The sequence below is a fragment of the Lontra canadensis genome, unplaced genomic scaffold (genome assembly GCF_010015895.1).
Source record: "Lontra canadensis isolate GAN:19392208 unplaced genomic scaffold, GSC_riverotter_1.0 scaffold230, whole genome shotgun sequence".
In the NCBI taxonomy this organism is placed as follows: Eukaryota; Metazoa; Chordata; class Mammalia; order Carnivora; family Mustelidae; genus Lontra; species Lontra canadensis.
Genome location: NW_022631224.1, coordinates 29591 through 55064, shown reverse-complemented (window position 1 = coordinate 55064; position 25474 = coordinate 29591). Strand labels below are relative to the sequence as shown.

The 25474-nt window shown below is 44.1% G+C and overlaps 1 protein-coding gene across 6 annotated transcripts in view; it reads left to right on the top strand.

Moving 5' to 3' along the window:
- The window catches only part of SLAMF6 (SLAM family member 6), a 32677-nt gene extending 14136 nt beyond the window's left edge, over positions 1-18541 (top strand). Inside the window, exons 2-9 of one of the 6 annotated variants that reach the window (XR_004381617.1) lie at positions 8649-8981; positions 12918-13178; positions 13613-13741; positions 13984-14022; positions 15138-15217; positions 16793-16867; positions 17239-17958; positions 18208-18296. Coding sequence is in view for 5 of the 6 variants with exons in the window: in XM_032849514.1 (XP_032705405.1) it covers positions 8649-8981; positions 12918-13178; positions 13613-13741; positions 13984-14022; positions 15138-15217; positions 16793-16867; positions 18208-18402 (1112 nt within the window). In the remaining variant the exon portion in view is untranslated. Of the gene's footprint in view, positions 1-8648; positions 8982-12917; positions 13179-13612; positions 13742-13983; positions 14023-15137; positions 15218-16792; positions 16868-17238; positions 18175-18207 lie in introns of those variants that run through there. The other 5 variants (XM_032849514.1, XM_032849519.1, XM_032849518.1 and 2 more) reach the window with 5 other exon arrangements.
- The last annotated feature ends 6933 nt before the right edge of the window (positions 18542-25474 follow it).

Here is a 25474-nt window from a genome sequence, read left to right as displayed (position 1 = left end):
ATGGAACTTGTCCTACATTCTGGGAATTTTCCTTCGAGTCTCCTTCTAACCTACAAAGGTAACTTACAGTGAGTAGTGGTGACGCGAATGCCACACCCTCTTGCTCACAGAATATTTAAGACTCCAGTGGCTTGTCCTTAAGAGAAAAGCTAGAGAAAGAAACGTGCCCCAGTGGCTTCCTAAAAGATGTTGGGAGACTGCCAAGGAGTCTGAGATTTCTATCTTATCAGTTAGTAAAAGGGGAAGTAAACCAGAGAACAGGGGACCTCTACTTACAGATTGCCGGTAAAGAAAGAGAAAGGAAGGACAAGGTACTCAAAGGCCAAGCCCCAGGGGAGTGAGCCAAACAGTCAGCAATGGTCTATTGACTAAATATGACACAGGTATTAGGTCATCCAGGGCAGAGATGTCTGGAAATCTCCCAGACCCTAAGCATCCGACATCAGAACGTAGCATCCAGAGTCCTTGACAAAGGGACCAACCAAATTTACCCTGTGGATTGGTCTCTAAAGAAAAGCTCTGGTTTCACCAGGCTGGAGGATCCAAGCCTCTTGAAGAGCCAGGTTATACCAGCTTCCTGTTTTTCCCGATTTACCCAGACTTTGTGAGGTAATTCTAATTTACCCCTAAAAGTTGTGCTGTCGACCCAGCTTATGCCAGCAGAGATCATTTTGAATAAACATACTCAGTGTGGCCCCTGGATTTCAGGGGCGGTCCCAACACTGGTGGCCGTTATAGGCACCAAGGAGGGAAAGCCCCTCGAGGAATCCAAGCCCGGCCCGTCCCCAGGAGCTTGAATGGCTTAGCCCAGGACAAGCTGCCACTGTCCTCTGCTCCGCTCATCAGAAACCAGGGAACTAGAGGGCAGGACCACAGAAGGACAAGAATCCATCTGGGTCATCAGACTTTGTTACTGGGCCCGTGTGGGTCAGCCCCATGGTGAGTTATAGAGAGAAACTACACTAGCTGGAGATGCCTTATGAAGTCTTCTTTATTTGCAGCAAATAAAGAGAACATGGAGAATTTCCAAAGCCGTGACTCCCCAAACAGGAGTAAGCAGCCTCCTTCTTTCCTTTCTTTTAACGCAATCTTTTAAAATTCCAGTATAATTAACATACAGTGTTATATTCGTTCTAGGTGTATAATGTAGTGATTCAACAATTGCACACATCACTCAGTGTTCATCATGATAAGTATATTCTTAATCCCCTCCACTTATGTTACCCCTCCCCCCAACCTACCTCCCCTCTGGTAACCAGCAGTGTGTTCTCTAGAGTTAGGACTGCTTTTCGGTTTGTCTCTTTTTGATTTGTTTTGCTCTTTAAATTCCACATGTGAGTGAGACCATATGGTATTTATATTTCTCTGCCTGACCCATTTCACTTAGCATTATACCCTCTAGATCCATCTCTGTTGTTGCAGATGGTAAGATTTCATGCTTTTTTACAGCTGAATAATATTCCATTGTGTGCATACGCCACAACTTAATCCCTTCATCTGTGGATGGACACTTGGGTTGCTTCTCTGTCATGGCTATGGTGAATAATGCTGCAATAACAGATAGAGTGGTGCCTATATCTTTTAGACTTAGTATTTTTATTTTCTCTATGCAAATATCCAGTAGTGAAATGACTGGATCATATGATAATTTTATTTTTAATTTTCTGAGGAACTGAAATATCCATACTGTTTTCCACAATGGATACACCAGTTTGCATTCCCACCAATAGAGCAGGAAAGCTCCTTTTTCTCCACAATCTTACCAACACTTGTTTCTTGTGCCTTTGATTTTAGCTCTTCTGACAAATGTGAGGTGGTATCTCATTGTGGTTTTGATTTGCATTTCCCTAATGGCAAGTGACGTTAAGCATTTTTTCATGTGTCTGTTGGCCATTTGGATGTCTTCTCTGGAGAAATGTCTGTTCATGTCTTCTGCCCATTTTTAAATTGGATTATTTGTTTTGGGGCTGTTGAGTTGTGTAAGTTCTTTATAGATTTTGGATACTAATCTTTTATCAGATATGTCATTAGCAAATATCCTCTCCCATTCAGTAGGTTGTCTTTTTGTTTTGTTGATGGTGTCCTTCACTGTGCAAAAGCTTTTTGTTTTGGTATAGCCCCAATCATTTAATTTTACTTGCCAAAGGAGACATACTTAGAAAAATATTTCTATGGCTGGTGTCAAAGACATTACTGCTTATGTTTTCTTCTAGGAATTTTATGGCGTCAGGTCTCACATTTAGGTCTTTAATCCATTTTGGGTTTATTTTTGTGTATAGTATAAGAAAGTGGTCCAGTGTCATTGTTTTGCATGTAACTGTCCAGTTTTCCCAACACCATTTGTTGAAGAAACTGTCTTTTCCCCATTGTATATTCTTACTTCCTTTGTTGAAGATTAACTGACCATATAACCTGATTTTATTTCTGGGCTCTCTATTCTGTTCCATTGATCTATGTGTCTGTTTTGGGCCAGTGTCATACTGTTTTGATTGCTACAGCTTTGTAGTGTATCTTGAAATCTGGAATTGTGATTCTCCAGCTTTGTTCTTCTTTTTCAGAATTGCTTTGGCTCTTCAGGAATTTTTGTGGTTCCATACAAATTCTAGGATTTTTTGTTCTAGTTCTATGAAAAATGCTGTTGGCATTTTGACGGCGATTGCATTAAATTTGTAGATAAGCAGAATCCTCTCATTGGGGTCTGGGATGAATATTCGGTGGGGAGTTTCTCCTCATCACACGTCATGGGCAGACATATAGTTGTGCACGCATACTCAGAAAACATGCCTATACATACAGTGCATGTTATGCTCATGAGGCTTATGCTCTCCCAGGGCAGGGATTTTTAACACTGTGATGAAGTTGAATTAACTGTTAGGCACTTTATGAATCATCTGCCCAGGCCTGCCCTGGGGGCGGGGAGCAGAAGGGATCCTACTCAAAACGTTTCTTTTCCTGTTCCAACAATTCTTTAGCTAGTTTCTAAAAGACAAAATTGATAGCTAGGCAGAAGCTTTGAAGAGTTTCTTGAGTTGTGGGGTTCTCACTGGGGACAAAATCCCCTGGGCCCTGAAGAATCTTTCCTTGTGTCCAAAGCCTCACAGAAGGGTTTTGGGACATTTTTTGGAATTTCTGTCCTTCGCCTTCCCCAAGCAAAGTGCCTCCAGCCTTTTTCTTTATTTGTAGACCTTCAGGGACCTCTATCTTCCCTTTCTCCACCTTCTCCCGCTTTGTCTCTTCTTCTGTTACGGACTCCTTTCTCATTACCTTGTACCCAAGAAAACTCCCCACAATTATAAGCAGAGGCAAACAGGGGGCGCCTGGGTGGCTCAGTGGGTTAGGCCGCTGCCTTCGGCTCAGGTCATGATCTCAGGGTCCTGGGATCGAGTCCCGCATCGGGCTCTCTGCTCAGCGGGGAGCCTGCTTCCCTCTCTCTCTCTCTCTGCCTGCCTCTCTACTTGTGATCTCTCTCTGTCAAATCAATAAATAAAATAAAAAAAAAAAAGCAGAGGCAAACAGATATTTGAGTTCATCCTTGAAGAAATAACTAGGAACTCACCAGGTGGAAAAGGCAAAGAAGGACATTTCAGACAAAAGGAATAACAGAGCAGAGAAAGAGCAGGGAGGGCATTCTTGGAAGAATCACAAATAATTAAGCTCTGGGAAACTCTTGTTTTTATTCAAACCCTGCTACAATGTTATCTCCCCTGTGACGTGTTCCCTGACAACCCCCAACTCTCCCAGCCCCTGATGCTCACTTCTTTGTCCCACAGAGCGCGGCATTTATTGAGCTAGAAAGTGTGCTATGTGCTAGGGATACAGAAAGAATAAGCACAATCGCTATTCTCAAGATTCTGGAAAAGAGAGGAAAACCATTTCATAATAACAACAAAAAGAAAGAAGGATTTGGTACTGAGTGTACCTGGTACAAGGCAGTGCAGAGGTCAGCCCCATCCTAGCTCAGGGGCTAGCCTACTGCCCCAAAACTACTCCCTTACCTACCGGGCTCCTCTTCCACATAGTAAGCCCAGAAGACCAACATTTTCTATTCACATTCCCGATCTTTAGCCCCAAAATTGGTCCATAAACGGAATCTAATCCATATCGTCTGAATACCATGATTTCTAAGGCTTCTTTCACTGAGTTACCATAGAACTAAGCAAATAGTAGAAGAATGTCTTGTTAAATGCATAATTGCGATCAATTTTTTAAAAAGGAGATTTCAAGGAATATGCTAGGCAGAGAGGCAACAGTTCCTGGGGAGTCCTCGGGCCCCAGGGTACTCCCAAACTCCTTACAAATACTCATTGAATGAGTCATCTGTACCTACAACGTGCCAAACATTGTTCCAGAGTGATCACAATGAAAACACACAAAAATCTTTTCTCTCATGGAGCTTACATTCTAGTGGAAGGGAGAGATAATTTTTTAAAAAATGAAAATTATAAAGTATGCTAAATGGTAAGCGTTATGGAGAAAATAAATTCAAGGGCAGCTGAATGTATAGGGTGGGAAAGCAAGCTGGTACAGCTGCTCTGGAAAAATAGCATGGAGGTTCCTCGAAAACGTTAAAAATAGAGCTACCCTACAAACCAGCAATTCCACTACTGGGCATTTACCCCAAAGAATATAAACATAGTTATTCGAAGGGACACAGCACCCCAATGTTTATAGAAGCAATGTCCACAATAGCCAAAGTATGGAAAGAGCTCAGATGTCCTTTGACAGATGAATGGATAAAGAAGATGTGATATATATATATACAGTGGAATATTACTCAGCCATCAAAACAATGACATTTTGCCATTTGCAGTGATATGGATAGAACTAGAAGGTATTATCCTAAGGGAAATAAGTCAGTTAGGGAAAGACAAATACCACATGATTTCACTCATATGTGGAATTTAAGAGACAAAGCAAATAAATATAGTAGGAAGAAAGGAGAAATAAAATCAGATGAAGACAGAGTGGGTGGCAAACCATTAGAGACTTAACTCTAAGAAACAAACTGAGGGTCACTGGAGGGGAGGTGGGTGGGGGGAATAGGCGTTGAGAAGGGGACACTTGATGTTATGAGCATTGGGTGTTATATGCAACCTATGAATCATAAATTCTACCCCTGAAACCAATGATACAGTGTATGGTAATGAAACTGAATTTAAATTTCAAGAAAGGGCAGCTGAATGCATAAGGGTGAAGGTTGGTGATGAGGGAAGAGTGGTCCTCTTTGGAAGGGAATGTGTTCATTAAATACCTTTTTGAGGTGAAAATGTGAGCCCCGTGCACCCCTGGGGGGAGCACTTCCAGACAGGGGGAACTGCACATGTATGAGCCCTAGTCTATTCAAGGATAGCCAGGCCCGTAGAGTTGGAGCAAAGTAAACCAGTCTGGGGAGAGCGATAGGAAGTTAGTTTGGAGAGATAAAAATGAGCAAATCATTTTGGTCCTTGTAGGCCATTGTAACTCTTTTGGTTTGATTTTGTTTTTGTTGATGTTCTAACATTTTTAACTGAAATATAACACACACAGTGACTCCTTCCATAGTTTGGCTATTGTGGACATTGCTGCTATAAACATTGGGGTGCAGCTGCCCCTTCTGATCACTATGTTTGTATCCTTTGGGTAAATATCTAGTGGTGTAATTGCTGGGTCGTGGGGTAGCTCTATTTTCAACTTTCTGAGGACCCTCCATACTGTTTTCCAGAGTGGCTGCACCAGCTTGTGTTCCCACCAACAATGTAGGAGGGTTCTCCTTTCTCCACATCTTGCCAACACCTGTCGTTTCCTGACTGGTTAATTTTAGCCTTTCAGACTGGTGTGAGGTGGTATCTCACTGTGGTTTTGATTTGCATTTCCCTGATGGCAAGTCACGTTGAGTATTTTTTCATGTGTCTGTTGGCCATTTGGATGTCTTCTTTGGAGAAATGTCTGTTCACATCTTCTGCCCATTTCTTGACTGGATTATTTGTTTTTTGGGGGTGTTGAGTTTGCTAAGTTCTTTATGGATATTGGATACTAGCCCTTTATCTGATAAGACACTTGCAAGTATCTTTTCTTATTCTGTGGGTTGCCTTTTAGTTTTATCAACTGTTTCCTTTGCTGTGCATCTATCTTGATGAACCCCCAGTAGTTCATTTTTGCTTTCATTTCCCTTGCCTTTGGAGACATGTCTAGTAAGAAGTTGCTGCAGCTGAGGTCAAAGAGGTTGTTGCCTATGTTCTCTATGTTCTCTACGATTTTGATGGATTCTTGTCTCACATTTAGGTCTTTCGTTCATTTCGAGTTTATTTTTGTGTGTGGTGTGAGAAAATGGTCCAATTTCATTCTCCTACAAGATATCCATCAACAGATGAGTAGATAAATATGTGAGATATAGATATATATGTATATCTCACAACGGAATATTACTCAGCCTTCAAAAACAATGAATTCTTGCCATTTGCAATGACGTGGGTAGAACTAGAGGATATTATGTTAAGGGAAATAAGTCAATCAGAGAAAAACAATTACATGATTTCACGCATATGTGGAATTTAAGAAACAAAGCAGAGGGACATAGGGGAAGGGAACGAAAAATAAGACAAAATCAGAGAGGGAGACAAACCATAAGAAACTCTTAACTCTAGGAAACAAACTGAGGATTGCTGAGGGGAGGTGGGGAGGGTTGGGCTAACTGGGTGATGGGCATTAAGGAGGCCACTTGATGTAATGAGCATTGGAGTGTTAAATGCAGCTGGTGAATCACTATACCTCTGAAACGAAGAAGACATTATATGTTAATTAATTGAATTTAGATTTTAAAAAATAAAAGAAATATAACACACTGTGAGAAAACTATACAAATCCTAAGTGTGAACTCAATGAATTGTCATAAAATGAATAAATCTGTGTATCAAGGCACAGATCAAGAAATAGAACATTAGCAGCAGCCCAGAATTCCCTGTTTATGCTCCCTCCTACCTGCTCTCTCCTTCCTCCTCAAAGGGGACCACTGTCCTGACTTCTAGCAGCAGATTTGTTTTGCCCGGTTTTAAACTTTCAATAAATGGAACCAATAATAAAAATAAAAGCAAAATAAATCTTTGCTCGAGATTTTGCTTGTGATACTCACCCGTGTGGTTACTAGAGGGTAGAAGGGCTAAGACGACTGATACGAGCACATTGAGCTCCTGACGGGAAAGATGTGGTGAAGAGGGGGCCGTATGTCTGCACCCAGCTTCCACAGGACTGTCCGGGAGGGAGAGAGGAAGCGAGAGCTCACCCAGAGGCTGAGTATCAGGATCGCAAGAGCTATCTCCTCCTTGCTCAGATCCTCTCCTGAGAAGGAAGAGATCTAGAGAGGGTTGGGTCATGGTTGCAGTTAATTCTTCAGTGATTCACTCAAACATTTCCAGATCCTACTTCATGTCGGGCACAGTGCTGAGATACAAGGATAATTTAGGCACGGTCAGTTAGACAAATGAGTCAATTGGACTACAAAATGGTGTGGGGAGGGCTTAGTATTCACAAAGCATGCTAAGGAAGCATCTTTAAGAATCGTTGTGACTATTTCACCTTTTTTGCTCAAACATTAATGGCTCTGAGATAAGCACATGAGAATATGGCCTTATCTCTTCCTTTGAAATTATATTTATTACTTTTTTTAGAAAATGGTTTATTTATTTATTTTAGCTATAGAGTGTGTGTGTGTGTGTGTGTGTGTGTGTGTGTATGAACGTGTGTGAGCAGTGGGAGAGCCAGAAGCAGAGGGAGAGAATCTTCAAGCAGACTGCCCCGAGAGCACGGAGCCCGATGTGGGGTTCGATCCCCCCACCCTAAGATCATGACCTGAGCCAAAATCAACAGTCAGACGCTTAACCAATTGAACCACCCAGGAGCTCCTTATATATATTACTTTGATCTTTATCAGTTTTATCTCCTCAATTACACTATAATCTTTTTGAGAATACAAAAGGTATCTTCTGGTATCATAAAAAGAGCACAAAGTCGGGCAGTCGGAATAGTTAGGTTTGAATTCTGACTCATATTCTTTATCTGGACAACTCACTGGGGAAGTGAGTTAAACTCTTCATGCCTCGGTTCCTTTATCTATAAATGGAGATAGTAATAGCCATCTTACCTGCCTCCCAGAATTGTAACAGCATCAAAGGAAATAATGGATAAGAAGAGCTGTAAATTCTCATGATCAGTCCTCTAAGCCCCACAAACATACTACGTTGAGCAGAGTAGATAATCAGTAAGGGTTGAGCTTTCGTTAAACTTCATCAGCAAAGACTGGTGGTTTCTAGAGCCCATGCCAGGGCATAGATGAAGTTCCGTGTCCCTGTCCGCCTCATGCCCAGAGAACTGAGAAGCTGGAGTCAGATATCGTGGTCATGACCCAGGCGTGACCGGCTCGTGTGGGAGGGTGGACTGGGCCAGAGCCATCTGGACCAACTGTCCATGACCCAGGAAGCCACACAATTTGTTGGGGGCGGAACCTCTGTGATTGTCCGTTTCAGCACTTCTCCTAACCCCTGTCTGTCTCCCTTCCGTCTCTGGGCTTGGGTATCAGAAGGCTGTCACAGATGGGTAGAGTTAGGGGAAAGGGTGTGGGGAGGAGGGGTAGGCAGAAGGGGATGGTCATAGCCGTTTCCCTTCTTTGCTTACAGGGAACACAGCTTCGCAAGACAGCTCAAAGCCACTGACAGTGAATGGGGTCTTGGGGGAGGCGGTAACTCTTTCCCTGAAGCCTCCTGTGCCGACTGGTATTCAGTCCACCACCTGGCTTCACGATGGAAACTCCATCGCCTTCATATTGCCGAAAACTGCCCCAGATTCGCACTTCTTCGTGACTGACCCAGAACGGAAAGATCGGCTGCAACTGGCGGAGAACTACTCCCTACGACTCAGCAACCTGACCGCGGCAGATGCAGGACACTACTGCGCCCAGATGACCATTCAGACCTCTAGAGAGTTCTCCTGTTACACTCTGCAGGTCTTCAGTGAGTCAAAGTGTGGGGTTTAATTGTGTATGGACTGAAAGATACTACGGAGGTCAGATCCTATGTGACCACAAGCGCGCACTGTAGCCTAGTGGTAAAGAGCATGGCTTTGTGGTCAGACTGAGGTCTGGCAGAAAAGCAAGTCCACCAGTTCGTGGCGAGTGGAGAAAAGAATGTAAGTCTTGTAACTACTGGCTTCAAATGCCATCACTCTCGCTCACACCCTAAAATAGTTCCTCTTGACCAGCAAGTCTCTGGAAGTAGCAGAAGTGAAGTCGCTATGACTCTCTTACTTTGTGCATTACCTGTATCTCTAGTATATTCTTCACAACAGCTCCATGAGGCAGGTGCCACCCTTACACCTGAGGCCTCGAGTCAGTGCCAGCAACCTGCTTGCAGTCATGGAGACAGTAACTAGGAGAGTACCTGACATGATCCCTCCTTTTACACGAAGGCTGGTCTGACCCCGCAGAGTGATCAGTGTAGAGAATAGTGCCCTATAAAGATGAGTGGATAATAAGAAAGATATTTTCTATCAAGGTTATTTAACTTCTTTTTTTAAAGATTTTTATTTATTTATTTATTTGTCAGAGAGAGAAAGAGCACAAGCGGTGGGAGCAGCAGGCAGAGGGAGAAGCAGACTCTCCACTTAGCAAGGGCCCCGATGTGGGACTTGATCCCAGGACGCTTTGATCATGATCTGAGCTGAAGGGAGATGCTTAACCAACTGAGCCACTCAGGCATCTCAAGGTTATTTAATTTCTAACAATATTTCCCCCAGATGGCTCATGTCCTCAACATAAAGTTATAAAAACTGTGAGACAGTTATGAATCAGATTGGGGTGGGGGAAAAACTCCTTTTGGCAATCAATGCTGTTCAGAGATGTCATGAATGGCTTTAAGATAGTAACTTGGTGGGGATGTTGTACAGGAGATCCAAGCATTAAGTTGGCAACTTTAAAGGCCACCAAGATTCTATAATTCTTATCTCCTCCAGAATCCATGGTATCTAAAATTCACCCAGAGTCCTTTGTGTTAAGACATGGAATCCAAAAAAAGCACTTTAGTTAAAATAAAATGTCACCACAAATAGGTTACAGGTGAACCTTTAGAATCCCCCACATGGATTTACCATTTTAGATTGGTCAACGTCGTGTCCCTAAAAGAATAGGACGCAGAACATGTAAATATGATGGGAAAGAGAGATTGTCTAGAAAGGTCTGCAACAGGAATTCCAACCAAAGGGGCAAAATCAGCCTGGGACAGTGTACTAGTTTTTTGAGGCTGCCAAAACAAAACACCACAAATAGGGTAGCTTAAAACAACAGAAATTTTATTCTCTCACAATTCCAGAGGCCTTATGTGCAAAAGCAAGGTGTGGGCAGGGCCACATTCCCTCTGGAGGCCCTAGAGGGCAATCCGTTCTTTGCTTCTTCCAGCTTCTGGGTGCTGTTGGTGTTCCTTGGTGTTTGTTGGTCTGTGACAGCATCACACCAGTCTCTGCATCCTCCTTTCCCTGTGTGATCTCCTCTTTTGTCTCAAATATCTCTGTTTTCCCCTTACAAGGACCTTTTCCATTGGATTTAGGGCCCATCCAGATAATCCAGAATCATCTCCTCATCTCACTTAATTACATCTGCAAAGATCCTTTTCCAAATAAGATTTTGGGAATTAGGACAGGGGGATATCTTTGGCCGAGGGATGGGGAAGTGAAGGTGTCATCATTCAACCCACTACAAGCAGAATCACTCAGGGTGACCAGGACCATCAAGGCAGAGCTAGGACCCTGGAGAGAAGAGAGACATCCAGTTAAAAATCTGAGAATAGACCCCATATTGGGCTCCATCATACTTGTTGAGACAATGTTCTTCTGCCATTCTTCAGAAGACCAAGCACGACTTCCTCTGCAATAACCATACTCCCCACGCTCAATGCCAATCCTTTCTCAGGGCCTCTTGGCATCAGGAGTGCCAGAGAACAGGGTTGATTTCTAAATGGGTGATCATAACAGGCCTCACTGAGTAAATAGCATTTGAGCCAAGACCTGTTGGAGGTGAAAAAGTGAGCCATGTAGATGTTTGAATGAAGAGCCATCTAGCATAGGCATTCCCTGTGCCCAGGATGCTCAAAGAACACTAAGGAGGTCCAACACCAAGGAGCAGAGCGAGGGGAGAGTACTAGGAAACAAGATCACTAAAGAAATAGGGGCCACGTCTGGGAAGGCTCTGAGAACCATCACAGGGACTTTGGCTTCTACTCTGCGAGGCTGAGGACCATCAGAGCGTTTTGAAGAGCAGTAATGTGATTTGGCTTACTTGCTTAATGTATCCCTTTGACTGCTCCCTTAAGTATAGGCTCCAGGGGACAGCAGTAGAAGCCAATTACCAATTAGGCCACTGTGACAGCCAAGAAAGAGTTGCCAGTGCTTTGTGCCAGGGTGGTAACAGTGGAGGTAAGGAGAAGGGGCTGGACTCTGGATATATTTAGGAGGTAAAGCCACGAGGATGTCCTGATATGGTATCAGAGGAAGGGGTTAATCCGCTCCGGGGCTTTTGGCAACTGGAAAGGCGATTACCAACAAGGTGCTGAAGGCTATGGACTGAGCAGGCTTGGGAGAGAAAAACAGGATTGCTTTTGAACATGCTGGGTTTGAGACACACATTATATCCAAGTGGAAATGTCACATAGGCAATTTTACATTCATTAAGTGGAAAAAGGTAGCAAGATAAATTGAGGTCAGCCGCGGACACAAGTTGAGGGAAATGTGGCATTCATGCCAAGTATTTGCCATTGCTGTGCTAGGCACGGTCTCAATTAATCCTCATAATTCCCTAAGGAGTTGGTATTATTGCCCAGTTTTACAGATAAGGAAACTGAGGTTCGGAGAGATTAAAAATGTATCCGTGGTCGTGTAACCAGTAGCAACAAAGCCATGAGTCTAACCTAGGTCTTCCTAACTCCAAATCTGACACTTGCCTTTACACAAAATCTCCTTCCTCTCGAAATATGTCCCACCTCCTTCTCCAATAACGAAGCTTGGAGCATCCTTCAATCTCTTCCTACCAGACCCGGTGGGGGCGGGAGGTCATTAAGTTCTCCTCTGGGTCACCATTACCCTCCGGCCAAGTCCATGTCAGTGGCCTTTTCTGTACATTCCCATTTCCCCGTTGATTCACAGCTGCTGACATCTTAATAGCCAATATTTTCTGGCCTCTGCTCTCAGAAATTTCCACAGCAGATGTTCTCTCAAGTGTCTGAATGTACTTCTTGCTCCCTAGAGTTGCTCGCTCATTCAGTTTCGCTCCTTTCCCTGGTTTCTCGATTCTCAACATTTCCCTTTGTGACTTGCTGGCGTTCCACACCAGAGTCTCTTTGCCATCGTGGGAGCCAGCACCCGATACAACGAGGTCCGGGATTCCTGCATATTTGTGAGAAATACTGTTCCTCAAGGACGTTAAGCTTTTATTTCCCATCCCAACTAGGGAAGGGAATTGTGATGGTTGAGGAAACAGGGTTCTTGAGTCTGGTCTCCTGGCTTCTGCCCTGGCTAAAGTAGAGTCGACCCTCAGGAGAATTCCCAAATGTCTTTACACGAGGCTATGTGCAAGGCTAGAAAGGACACCAGGAATAAACCGGGCCTAGAAAGTAAATCAATCAGCCCAAATCATCTAACTAGTTGGTGGCTGCCCTGGTGTGTCTCTACCCGCTTCTCCCTCTGGCTGCTCTGTCTCGTTGCGGAAGCCCTTCATCATTTGGTCACCCCAGACCTTGGTGTCATCAATTAAGCAATAGAAGCCGACTTACTTACAGAGTACACAGACCATAACATGGAGTGTCGGGTGGAATGCAGAATCATTCTGTGGTGGGAAGGATATTTTTCACAGAGGGCTGAACCAAGCCATTTGTTCTTAGTTCGGGTCTTATCTCTCCCCACAGGACGGCTGAGGAACATACAAACTGCCAGTCACACTTGGCTGTCTGAGACTGGGACCTGTGAGATCCATCTGACCTGCTTTGTGGAGAACTCAAATGACACCTTTGTAAGGTGGCAGGTTGTAGGAAACACATCTGTAAATGAAGCAAACCTCACTATCTCCTGGGACTCCAGGAATTCTGGTGAACAGGAGTTCACCTGCATAGCTGAGAATCCTGTCAGCAACATATCCCTCTCTGTCTCCACTCAGAGACTCTGCGAAGGTAACAGTCTGTCTCAGGTGCCTCCAGGAGCTTTGAGCAGCCGTGGGGTGTGGTGTGTCCCTCCTGCCCAAGGTGATTGCCCAAAACAGTGGCCCAGTGGGAGGCAGCCAAACACTGCTGGGAGAGGACAGACACTCCTGCCACTCTGTGCCTCTCACTACCTCCAGAGGCCTCTCCTTCCTCCCTCCCTCCCCCAACCCCACCTCCAGCTCACTCAGAGCCCAGGAGCAAAGTCCCTGGGGAGTCAGAACTGGTCCCCACTCTGGCTCTACCAGGCTCCTGTCCTGTCTGCCATAAGGACTCCCACTCTCAGAAAATCTACCCAGAGCCAGAGCCTAGCCAGCCCCCAAAAGGGGGCCTAAAAGAGGCTCAGCGGAGGCTCTGAGGAAAACACTCCCTGTGTCTCAAATGCAACTTCCTTTTTCCTTTTTCAGGTGTTTTGAGTACCAAAAATCAGCCCGATACCAAGTGGATTATAACTGTGGTTGTGGTTATTTTGATGTGCACAGTCATCACTGTGGGGTTATTTGTTTGGAGGAAAAAAGATTGTTTGTGGAGGACAGGTAAAAGGAAGGAGGCTGGTCCACTGGGACAACCCCTGGGATGTGACCAAACACCTGCTAAGTTCCCAAGGGGGGTGGGTCCTACCAGAAAATGCCCAACCAAGCTTCAAGGTCTAGCTGCACTTCCCCTGCAGCCCACCTCCCCCACATCCTCTAGAGAGACGCCTGTGGGCATGGGGTAGGGTGTGGGAGCCTCTCTCACTACACTCACAAATTTCAATTTACCTGATTTTATTTTTCAGGCATCTTTCATTTCTCTACTCCACAAACCCAGAGTCCTGGTGAGCTTGCAGAATCTTAGCTTCCAATCATAGAACAGATGGGGAGAGCCTAATGGAGGAGGAAAAGGGCTAGTCAAAGGGCTGGATAATGAGAGAGGAGGGAGTCGGAATGTCATTATTGAGACGGACCAGATGGTGCAAAAGGATATGACCTGTAACTATGCGTGTCTCTCCCCTCTGGGACCCAAAGGACCCCTTACAAGCATGCAAACCAGTCACTCACTCAGTTTCTTGGAGTGGGATTAGGGTCATTCCCCGCCCTGCTAATGAGAAACCAGGTGCCAGTGAAATGTTCATGGCCTGTCCATTATCAACCAACAAGTCCAGGGCAGGGACAAGGTTAAAGCATCAAAGGTCCAAAGACTAACTGCTTGACCCATCACTCTTTCAACCAAGGTTTGAACACTGAGTAGACGCAGTCCGAAAAGAAAGTATGATATAGAGACAGGAACACAGGTTCTGGCTTCAGATTGGCTGTGAGTCTCATTTCCTGGCTGAGAGATATATGACATTGTGTGTAGAGGACAAACATGAAGTTCACAGTCAGAAGGCGGGCAGCACTTTCTGGTCCATCACTTCCTGTTTGACTTTGTACCAAGTTAATTGAACTTTCTGAGCCTCCAGTTTCTATAATATAATATAATATAATATAATATAATATAATATAAATAATATAGTATTAATATAATATAATACAGTCCTCTAGAGTATAATCCTCTAGAGTATAATCACTTACAATATAATCTGAGAAGTTTAACAATATTATATATGTGACCTAATCTGGCTCCATTAAAGGAGCCAAGGAGGTTCTCTAGCCCTTGTATAGGCAGTGCTATTTGGTCCAGGAGCTCCCTAGCCCAGTGCAAACCTAGAGGTAGACTCTGAAGCTTTAGGGTACCTCTAGAGCACATTCCTCTAAGAGATAAGGTCAGAAATAGAACACATGGCTTAAAAGGTTCTGGTTCAACCCAGAACTTCAAAGACTGTCAAAAATGAATGAACCCTAGGGAAGGGCATTGCCTTGAACAACTGCCTCTTTAGAGCCAAAAAGTGCCCTGGTGTAGGCAAAGGTCCCAGGAGAGCAGGACACTGACTGCGCCTTCCTATGTTAACAGCAGAGACCATAAGGAACATAGATTATGTCTCCGTCTCTCCAGGGAATACCGTGTACGCTCATGTCACACATCCAAACAGGGTGAGTCTTTTCAGCTTTATACTCCATCATTGCCATGATTTTTATAGCCTTTATTCACAAACTCGTCACCACAATCACCTGACTAATCCAATGACGCACACCATGGAGGAGAGGAGTGGCAGGAGCTATGGCATTGTATGTGGGACCTAGCTAGCACCCAGGGCTCAAGCCCCATGGTGTGTTTGCTCATACCCTGCTTTGCATGGTCCTCTAACTGCTGATGCATCAGTAAGTCTTGTCCCTTTTCAGATTAATTACAAGCTACCTGAAGTGAAAATTACGTCTTCCTCTCTCTTCCCTGAGCACAATGCACAGTAAATACTTGCTGAATGGATCAGAGTTCACTTAGGTCTGAGAGTTTCCAGAGCAGACAATTCAGTCGCAGGGGATTTCTCACCCTGGATGCAGTGGAAATAGGGGAACTCAGAAGCAGTCTCTCAAGAGGGGAAGTGGGGCAAGGATTTGCAACAGTAGAAGACGGTAAAGGCATGAGCAGCCTTCAACCCTCTCCCCCCGCTGCCACATAACAGATGGCCTTGGTCAGCCACCAGGAACTCTCCTGCCACACATCAGCAATTTCCCACCCCCCCACCCAAATGAAGCACCTGCTAGTGAACATTTCTGAATAATACCGTACGTCTTCTGGAAAGTAAGCCAAGATACCTCAGCATTTGCCAACTCATGGGAGCAATGGTCCAGCTAGAAATCTTAGATTCCCCAAGTGAGTGTCAAATGTCACTCAGCCCCTCATGGCTACTTGCAAGGTAGGCCCCCCTGAAGACAGGTAACAAGAAGGGGTACTCTCGCTTATTCGAACGTTCCTTTCAAGGTCATCCTGAAGACAAGATGAATCGCCCTCGACAAACCAATACGTGAATCTTCAGGAAATTTTCTAACTTCTTCTTTAGCAATAATTATACTTTGGAGTGTCCCAGAGGTTTTAATAAATACTCTAAATATTCCTTAATTAGGTTCAAATGTTGAAACCTGTGAACACAGGCACTTCTGCTGTTGCGGCTGTATTCGTATTCCAAGCAGAACCATTCTTCAGACTGGGGGTTCCTCCTGCTTTTCCATTCCCCGGGCTTGAGGAGAGCCCAACGGCATGAGGACAAGGCAATTCGAGTCAAGGGACAGACCAGAGCCGGCAATACCTCCAGTTGTAGCGAGCAAAGATCTAAGACAAAAGACCCAATACTTTTGTACCCTTCAGCTATAGAATCAGTTCTTAAAATGGAGGAAGGAGAGCAGAGTCAGAGACAGGAAAGAATCCTTCCTTTTCTTCACACCACCTGCCAACAAGGTCGCCCTTCTGTGCCTTTCTGGCTCTTGAGCTACTGGTTTGCTGGGCTGTTGTGCTTCTGTGTGGGCCTCAGGAAGTGTGAGTAAACTTCTCAGGTTGGAGAGCTCGTGGTGTTTGGTCTCCAGCTCCTCTAGCCACACAGTCTCTAGCCTTTCCCTCCTGAAGAACTTCGACATCATGGCTCTATATCCCATTGTCTTCCCCCGGAATGTGTCTGTGCATGAATATCTCTTCATCCATGTGAGACAAATGTGTGTGGTTATTTTTTGCAGCAAACAAATAGCCCAACACCCGTGAAAAGCAGTGATTTCTCCACCATTTACTCCACAGTTCATCAGTCCAAACAGGTAAGCCCATGATTGCCCCCTGTTCTCACATCTTACCTCTCTCCCAGACTTGTCAGTTTACAGAAAAAGTACAAGTAAAGGGGTCATTCTATAAATGCAAGAATACCAGCAGGGTATAGAAAGCCTCAGGACATCACCAAAACATATCCAAGAAGTTATCTTGTATTTCAGGATCTCCACCCATAAGTAGGTTTTCAACGTACCTGAATTTAATGAGATTTTTTAAATTCAAATTTTAATTTAACTTTGCCTTAGCCATCAATATCCTTATCTGCCAGTTAGTGTTCTCCAGACCTTCTCTACAGCCATGAGAGGTAGCCTGGGAGGCTCTGGTCTCTACTAACCTACTTCATCTTCCTTTTTTCCATTAGAGTAAACCTATTTCTTCCAGGACAACTGCCCTCAACAATGTCATTTAAGTTGCAGAGAGGTCTCAAAAGGAACTCAGCTTCTTCTCAAACTCAGAGTGACACAGCTTCTCCTGATCCCATCGGGGAGAACACAGCTTGGTTTCTGCCTGGCAACAGAATCCGAATATTTAGGATTATCCCTTCCAGTTCCTCAGACTAGAATCTGCTCAAGTACGTCAAACGTCTTGGGAATAACGTCATTTCCAGCGTGTGATCCAAATAACATGTTCTAATCTGCTCCAGGCCAAAACATGCTTCCGTGAACAAGCCTGGATGTTGACTTTCTCTTTGGCAGCGGACAGAGCTGTGTCTGGCAGAGAGTTATAATTCAGAGGACAACCCCTCCTCCCCTTTTAGAAAGCTGGATTGTGATTCACTGGGAGGGAGTACAGTGGATTTGTTATGTATGTTGTCTCTGGAACTGGCTGGGCCTATTTCCAAATCCTCACATGTGATTTATAGACATACCTCCTGGGATATGTTCTGCAACCTCTTGAACTCTGGTCTCCTAGACTGAAAAATGGGATCAGCCCGTTACTCAAACCAGGAACCAGATTTAGCCTTGACTTCAGCTGTTCCATCACCAGGCCCAAATATGTACTGTAGACTGACCCAGTTCTCTCCAAACCTTATCCACCATCCTGTATTAACCCATGATCATCTCCAACATGGAATGTGACAGTAAGCTCTGAACAAATTTCCCCAATTTTTGCTCTTATCTCCCTCTGATCCATTCTCTACAAGACAGCTGGAGAAATATTTTTAATATAAACCAGATCCTGCACTTGTCTGCTTAAAATTGGCCTTGCAAGGCTTTCCAGGTACTCAGAAAGAAACTGAGTCTCCGTGGCTCTGGATGGCTTGGCCCACCTGCAGCCTCAGCCATCACGCCTGCCCCTCTCTGATCTGGCTTCTCTGATTCTCTTTCAGCCCCTCCATCAGAGGAGAGAGTTTCCTCACATCTGCCTCAAGACCCTTTCTGCCTGCCTCCTTACTCTCCAGGTCTCAATATATACATGTTATCCTCCAAGAAAGACCTTCAGGCCACTGGACCTAACCCTAAACCCTGTTATGCTGCCACACCTTATGTGTCATTTATCATATGCCATTAAATATTTATTTTAATTTAATGACTATTTCTCCTACTCTATTGTACCCTCTCCAGGAAAAGGACCATGACGATTTTATCTCTGTATCCAGAGCCTCTGGCCCATAGAAAATGTTCAACAGATACTTTTTAATAAATAAATGAATGTGTGGTGGAGTTTTGTGAGAATTAAAGACGAGCTACCTGCAGCCCCTGTGTTGGGCCTTAGCACACAAAAGAGCCCGGTGAGTGTGAGCATCTCTTCTGCTGTTGTTGTTTCTGTTATGAAACTGCATCCCTCCTGAACGGACAGCATCTTCTCGCAAACTCCCAGCACAAGAGAGGAGGAAGGATACATCCTCCGTGTCCCGGTTCCACATCACTTCCTACCTTTTTCCTCTGATCAGATTTTTAAATTTCATTCTTTCATCTCTAGGGAAGAATTTTCTAATTTTTTGTGTGAGTTTGAATTTTTTTTTTTAGATTTTATTTATTTATTTGACACAGAGAGACAGAGCGAGAGAGGGAGCATAAGCAGGGCAGTGGGAGAGGGAGAAGCAGGCTCCCCGCTGAGTGGGGAGCTTGATGGGGAGCTAGATCCCAGGACCCTGGGATCATGAACCGAGCCGAAGGCAGATGCCCGACAACTAAGACACCCAGGCACCCCAAGTTTGAGATCCTTAAACAAATTATTTTCAACACTTTGTTGAGGTAGGATCGACACACAAAAAGCTGTCCATACTTAATGCACACAACCTGATGAGTTTGGAGATAAGAATACATTCGTGAAACCATGACCACAACTGGTACAATAAACATATCTGGCACCACAAGAAGTTTCCTCTAATCTCTTTAATTTTTAGTTTTTTTATGTGATAAGAACACTTAACATAAGACCTATCCTATTAGCAAATTTTTAGGTATACAGTACGATATTGTTAATTATAGGCTCAGCGAGGCACAGTGCCTCTCTGGGACTTACTCCTCATGCAGGACTGAAATTGTACACCCTTTCTCCCTACCCTGCAGAACCAGGCTAAGGGCTGAGTCACTGGTCCATCTTCCCCGGAGTAGCACTCAGCATCCCAGGATAATGGGTACAAGCTCCATTATTCTCCTTCCCTGCTGAAGGAGCAGTCAGGGGGGTTGTGTGCTTTCTCCCAATCCTGCAGAGCCAACCAGCTGCTGGCATCCATGCTGGCTGCTGCAAACTGGGTGCTGTTTGTAGGGCCGCGCATGGTGGGGGGGGCGTGCCCAATGGGGTGACATCTGCAAGGGCTGCCACAGGCCAGCTGCTGGGCTCCACCGGTGGGCCAGCTGATGCACGTGTCAGTCGCCATGATCCCCATCCCCTTTTCTTTGTTCTTAACCGCCCCTCCATGAGGCACAAATGCAAATTCCCTAAGCATTCTGGGGAACAGGAGCAAACCTCTCAGGCCCCTTTGGAAAGGGCTGGGGAAACCGGCACACTCGCTCCACTTTCTGTGTCTCCTGCGGGAGGAACCGCAGGCTGAGGGAGTCTCTCCAAGCACTGGGCTATGCCAGCCTGGGGACTGGCGGATGTCCGTAAAGGGAGACTGTTCTCACCCTTTGCGATGCGGCTGTTCTCCGATTTTGGGTTCCACTGGCTCCTAGGACCTCTCAACGAGACCCTCCTGGAACTCTAGTAAAAGTGTATTTGTCCATGAATGGCTGTTCCATCAGTATTCCTGTGGGAGGGCAAGGCTGGGGCCCTCTTATCCCACCATCTAGCTGACGTGACTCTGATACATCTTTCCTTGGTGTGTCTTTTTCTGATCACAAAAATAAATACATCCTCATCGTAAATAAGTCAAACATTCCACAAGCAAAAACCCCCTACAATCCCCAAGATAACTACCACAAATGGTTTCCTATTAAAGAACAACTTTTTTTTTTTTTTTTTACCAGAAGGAAACATTTTTTAGATTTTTTTTTTTTTTGCTTATGAAATCTCTCAAGGGACCTGCGGCTGGCTCAGTAGGTGGAGCCTGCAACTCCTGATCTCAGGGTTATGGCTTCAAGCCCCATGTTGGGTGTGGAGATTACTTAAATTTTTTCTTAAATCTTTTTTTTTATAGAGTTTTTATTTATTTATTTTAGAGAGATTGTATGTGAGCCGGGGAGGAGCCGAGGGAGAGGGAGGGGGAGACAATTTCCAGCAGACTACTTGCTGAGCACAGAGCCCAGGCAAGGCTCAATTCCCAGAATCCAAGAGATCATGACTTGAGGCAAAACCAAGAAGCAGTCATTTAACTGACTGAGCCATGCAGGTGCCCCAACATTTTAAAAACTCTTAAAAAAATAAAAGAATATCTCTTAAACAACATTCCAATGTTAGAACCTGTCGTTGTCCTACATTTGTTTTTGCTTTTGATTAATTTTTATCAGTTTTATCCACAAATTGTTTAAAGTCAAATAGTGCTTTAAAATGCATGTAGCAAGGAGGCTTCTTGGTGGCTCAGTTGGTTAAGTGTCTGCCTTCAGCTTGGGTCATGATCCCAGAGTCCTGGGATCGAGCCCCTCATGGGGGTCCCTGATCAGTAAGGAGTCTGCTTGCCCCCTCCCCTTGCCCCCCTTGTGCACACTCTCTCTCAAATAAGTAATATCTTTAAAAAAATAAAATGTATATAACAACTAACTACAGTGTCTTGTTTCATACTTGCCTCTCACATGTGCACACCACCTGTTGTCTATTGACGTCTTATCTGTTTACATTAATTCTAAATTCCATCTTCCTAATATGAAGACGCCTCAGTTTTGGCCAAATACATATTCAAATGCTTTCATCATTACGACCATGTAAAATATTGTTGGTTACTGAGCCAAGAAGTGACTATGATTATATTTCTCCTCTTGCACAGTTTTTAGTTTTTCTTGGAGTTGTCTCATTTTCCTCTTTGCTCTGTTTTCATGAAACATCTATATTCCCATGCCCTCCGTTAGCTCTGTAAAAGCGATTCTCAATATAATTCTCCACCTGTTAAATCTGTTAAATAATGTATTAGCTTTATGTTCTTCTGAGGCATTCCTACTGGAGCATCTGACCTTCTACTCCAGCCTGAGCTGGTTATTTCCTATGCCTGATGCACAGCCATTGTCTTGGGAACCCCCTTTGCTATCACCTTTATCAAAACTTTTATCTGTCTCTTCTGTGAGATATTCTAACTTTTGTATCTATGATTTCCTTTATATATTTCTGAATCATTTAAATAGCTACATTAATAGTGTATTGTTTTGTGATTTTAAATGACTAAAATTCTTCTTAAAATTTAAATCCATTTTTAAAGTTAAATGCAAAATTTTAAATAGGCCAGGACTGTTGGGGAGAGCCCATGTGATGGAAACTATGTGATGGAGACCAGCTTCGAAGATTCAGTGGGAAAGGGTGAGCAAGTTTGAATAGGGAATGGCCAAAATAGTGGCTGCAAACAATAGATGAGCCAAACAAAATTCATCAAAGTTAAATTAATCTCACATACTGGCCATCAACTATATGATCAGTCAGTGGAATAGGAGAGGACTGAGAAAATTTGATCAGGAAGAAGGAAGAACTTCTAGGAACAGAGTCGTGGAGGCATCAAGGAAAGAGAAGTTTACTGCTATGCCCTGCAAGATGGCGTCAAGCTCAGAGGAAATCTCTTTGGGTAAAATTGTGCCTTCTACACCAAGGGGATCAATCAACAAAAAGGAAGACTTCTGAAGGCAGAGGGGAAGAAGGAATAATCTGTGAAATCAGGGCAGGCAGAGAAATGTTTTCAACATCTAGGATGCCAGAGAATTGGAGATCAAGTCCTGGAAGGGATGCTAATCTATCTAGAGCAGGAAATCTGCAAGAACCCACCCTGAGCCTGGACAGCCCTGGACAGGATCACTACTAAAATGGGAACTAGAAATGTGTCCATGAATATCTAAGAAGTGAGTGAGAAAAATTTTTAAGAAAAACTAAGCTAACATTTCACCATAGACCAGGTAATAAAATATAGAGTTCTTTTTTTTTAAGATTTTATTTATTTATTTGACAGACAGAGATCACAAGCAGGCAGAGAGGCAGGCAGAGAGAGAGGAGGAAGCAGGCTCCCTGCTGAGCAGAGAGCCCGATGTGGGGCTTGATCCCAGGACCCTGAGATCATGACCTGAGCCGAAGGCAGAGGCTTAACCCACTGAGCCACCCAGGCACCCTAAAATATAGAGTTCTTAATTTTTACATTTCCTTAAACCTTTAAACATCTTCTATATTTATTATCAGTGTCACACTGTCTTCTGTTGGCTTCTGTGAAACCACATTGTCCCGCATTTTCCTCCTTCTTTACCAGCTGCTTCTCAGTTTCCTTCTGAACTTCTTTCTCCTCTGCAGGACCAGTAAAGACTGGACTTAAGCTTCAAACCTGGGCCCCTTTCACTTCTCCATCTCAATGTTCTAATATGATATCAACCATTTCCATCACCTTACTATGATTTATATGCTAATGGTTCCCAAATTTAAATCTTTAGCCTGTCCTGCTGGCTTACATCACTAACTGCCTTCTTGGCATCTCCACTTAGATGTCTAACACATATATCAAATTTAGGATGCCAAAAAAGAAAAGAAAAAGCCTTTGGATTTCCCTCTCCAAGGCTCTTCTTCTACTACTCTTTCCCATATCAATAAATGGAACCATTGTTAATGAGAAACCTCCTTTACAGGCCTGAAGACCACCCAATGTTCACCATATAATTAATCATTTTTCCCTTTCTTGTGGGAAACAAAATGAGTTAGTCAACTGTAAGTAATCTATTGTTATGAAGGTAAACACATTAAGACCTGGATGCCCTATTCCCAAGACATAGAAAATGCATTTTGTAGCCAGGGAAGAAAACATTCAATGCCTACAAAATTCCTATAAAGCAAAAACAAAAACCTTGTTTTGTCCAGAAAATAATCTTGTTCTTCAAGGTTTTCCTTGCAGAATGGAGGAAACTGCACCACCATTAAACTGCTTTGATTAAGGGAAGGACACTGTGGTTGGCTGTTCTGGGAGAATCATGAAAGAGAAGTCCTGTCCCCTTTTAAGCAGCCCAGTCCAACCACTGGCAGTCCCAAACCTTTGGCATGACCTGCAAGACCCCTACTTACATCTCCACTCCTTCCATGGCACCCCAGCCACGTTTTCATTTCACTCCTGGAAGAGTGCAAACTCTGCTTCTGTGCCTTTGTATATTCAGTTCCCTCTGTGATAGGTTCTACACACACACACACGCACACACACGCGCACACACACACACACACACACACCCATACAGGCCAGCCAGCTTCTGGTCGTCCTTCAGGACTCAGCTTCTATATCATTTCTCCAGAGAAGCCTTCTCTGACAAATTGACCCTCACTATTCCTGAACTGTGGTTTCATAGCTCCCTCTGTTTCTCCAAACACTTACATAAATTGTAATTTAATAAGCATTTATGTAATTTTATGTCTGATATATCTAACATATTGCATTCTGAGTTTCAAGAGAATAGTGACTGTGTCCCCAGAACCTCACATGGTGCCTAGTCTATCAAAGTAGACATTCAATACCTACGGGTTGAATAAAGGAGCAAACAATAGATCGGAAGTAATTTGGTAGACGGGGAATTTAAAGACTGGAGGAAGGACCAGGGTACAGAATGAGTGACATTAAGATTGTTAGAATACAACCAGTGTATGTGAATGCTGGGAACACAAGAGGGGATTCCTTGTATAAGGAGAGACAGCTCTTCAGTGGAATCACACCAGGATGGCAAACCCCAAACTGTCTCATCACAATGGCCTTTGGAATCTGAAATATGAAATTACCCCTCTTCCTTACATTCCCCCTATACTCCCTGGTGTTTCCTCCCTCCTTCACTCATTTGAAGTCATCCAGACCCTTAGTCCCTATCTGAATAGCTTTCACTGCCTGTCCACACATCAATAAAGTCATTATTAACACTCTGTGCTCTCTTCCTTCGCTTTCCATTTTGCTAAGCCAGCATCCAACCCAAAGGATTGCCCCTGCCCCATCCTGAGTTCCCAGTGCAACTTACGACATCCATAGGAGAAAGCCAATGACCAATGGACACACCACAAGTCCATGCAATTTCTCTTTGGACCTTTGCTAACCCAAACCCCTTCACCCTTTCTATATTTTCAGTAATCGCCTATACAGTGGTTCTCAGCCCTTGACTGCTCATCCAAACCACAAGAGGAGCTTGTAAACCCACCAATGTAGGATCTGACATCCAAAGTTACTGATCTAATTATCCTAGGCTGGGACTCAGGCGCAGCCTTTCTGAACTCCCTCGGTGACTCCAGTCTACGTACTGGCAGAAACATTCTTTTGCACACGTAGACTACACGGTGTGGTGTTTGAGAGGAGACTGATCTTCCTCGTGAGGTAATGTGTTGATCTTCAGGTACTTTAATAGAACATCGATGGCATGCTTGTAGACTCGAGAGACCAAGCTGGAGGTGAAGCTTCCCCAGCTCTTCCCCATTCCTATCCACAGGCTGCTGCCCACCTGCTGCCTCCCTCAAAGTCAGCACATAAGGGTGGAGGAGAAAACAATCAGAGTCAGTGAATGGCTGAGAAAAGGGGTTTGGGATCGATGATGGAGGTGTTGTGGGGGTGGGGAGTCAGTAATGAAGTGAGGGATGAGGAAAGTATTCCGTTGGCATACTTTCTTAAGTCCTAAACCAGAAATCACAAACTGGCAGCTGAAGATGAAGATCCTATCTACAGATATTTGGCCCCACAGTGCTTTAATTTTGTTGTTGTTATTACCCTGTGCTCACTATAAGTGTAGTTGCCATCTGTCACAGACAATGTTATTACAACACCATTGACTATCTTCCTATGCTGTGCCTTTCATTCCCATGACTTATTCATTCCATAACTGGAGGCCTATATCTCCCAGTCCCCTTCACCTTAGTTTTTTATAGAGTAACATGAAAAATTGAGACAATTTACCTCGAGATACTCACTTCTCACTCTTCTTTAAAAATGGTTTCCAGATCCCTGACCATACTGGGAGCACATTTCTACAGGGCAGCAATATCTGGTACTAAGGGACATTTGTCCTATACTAAATGGG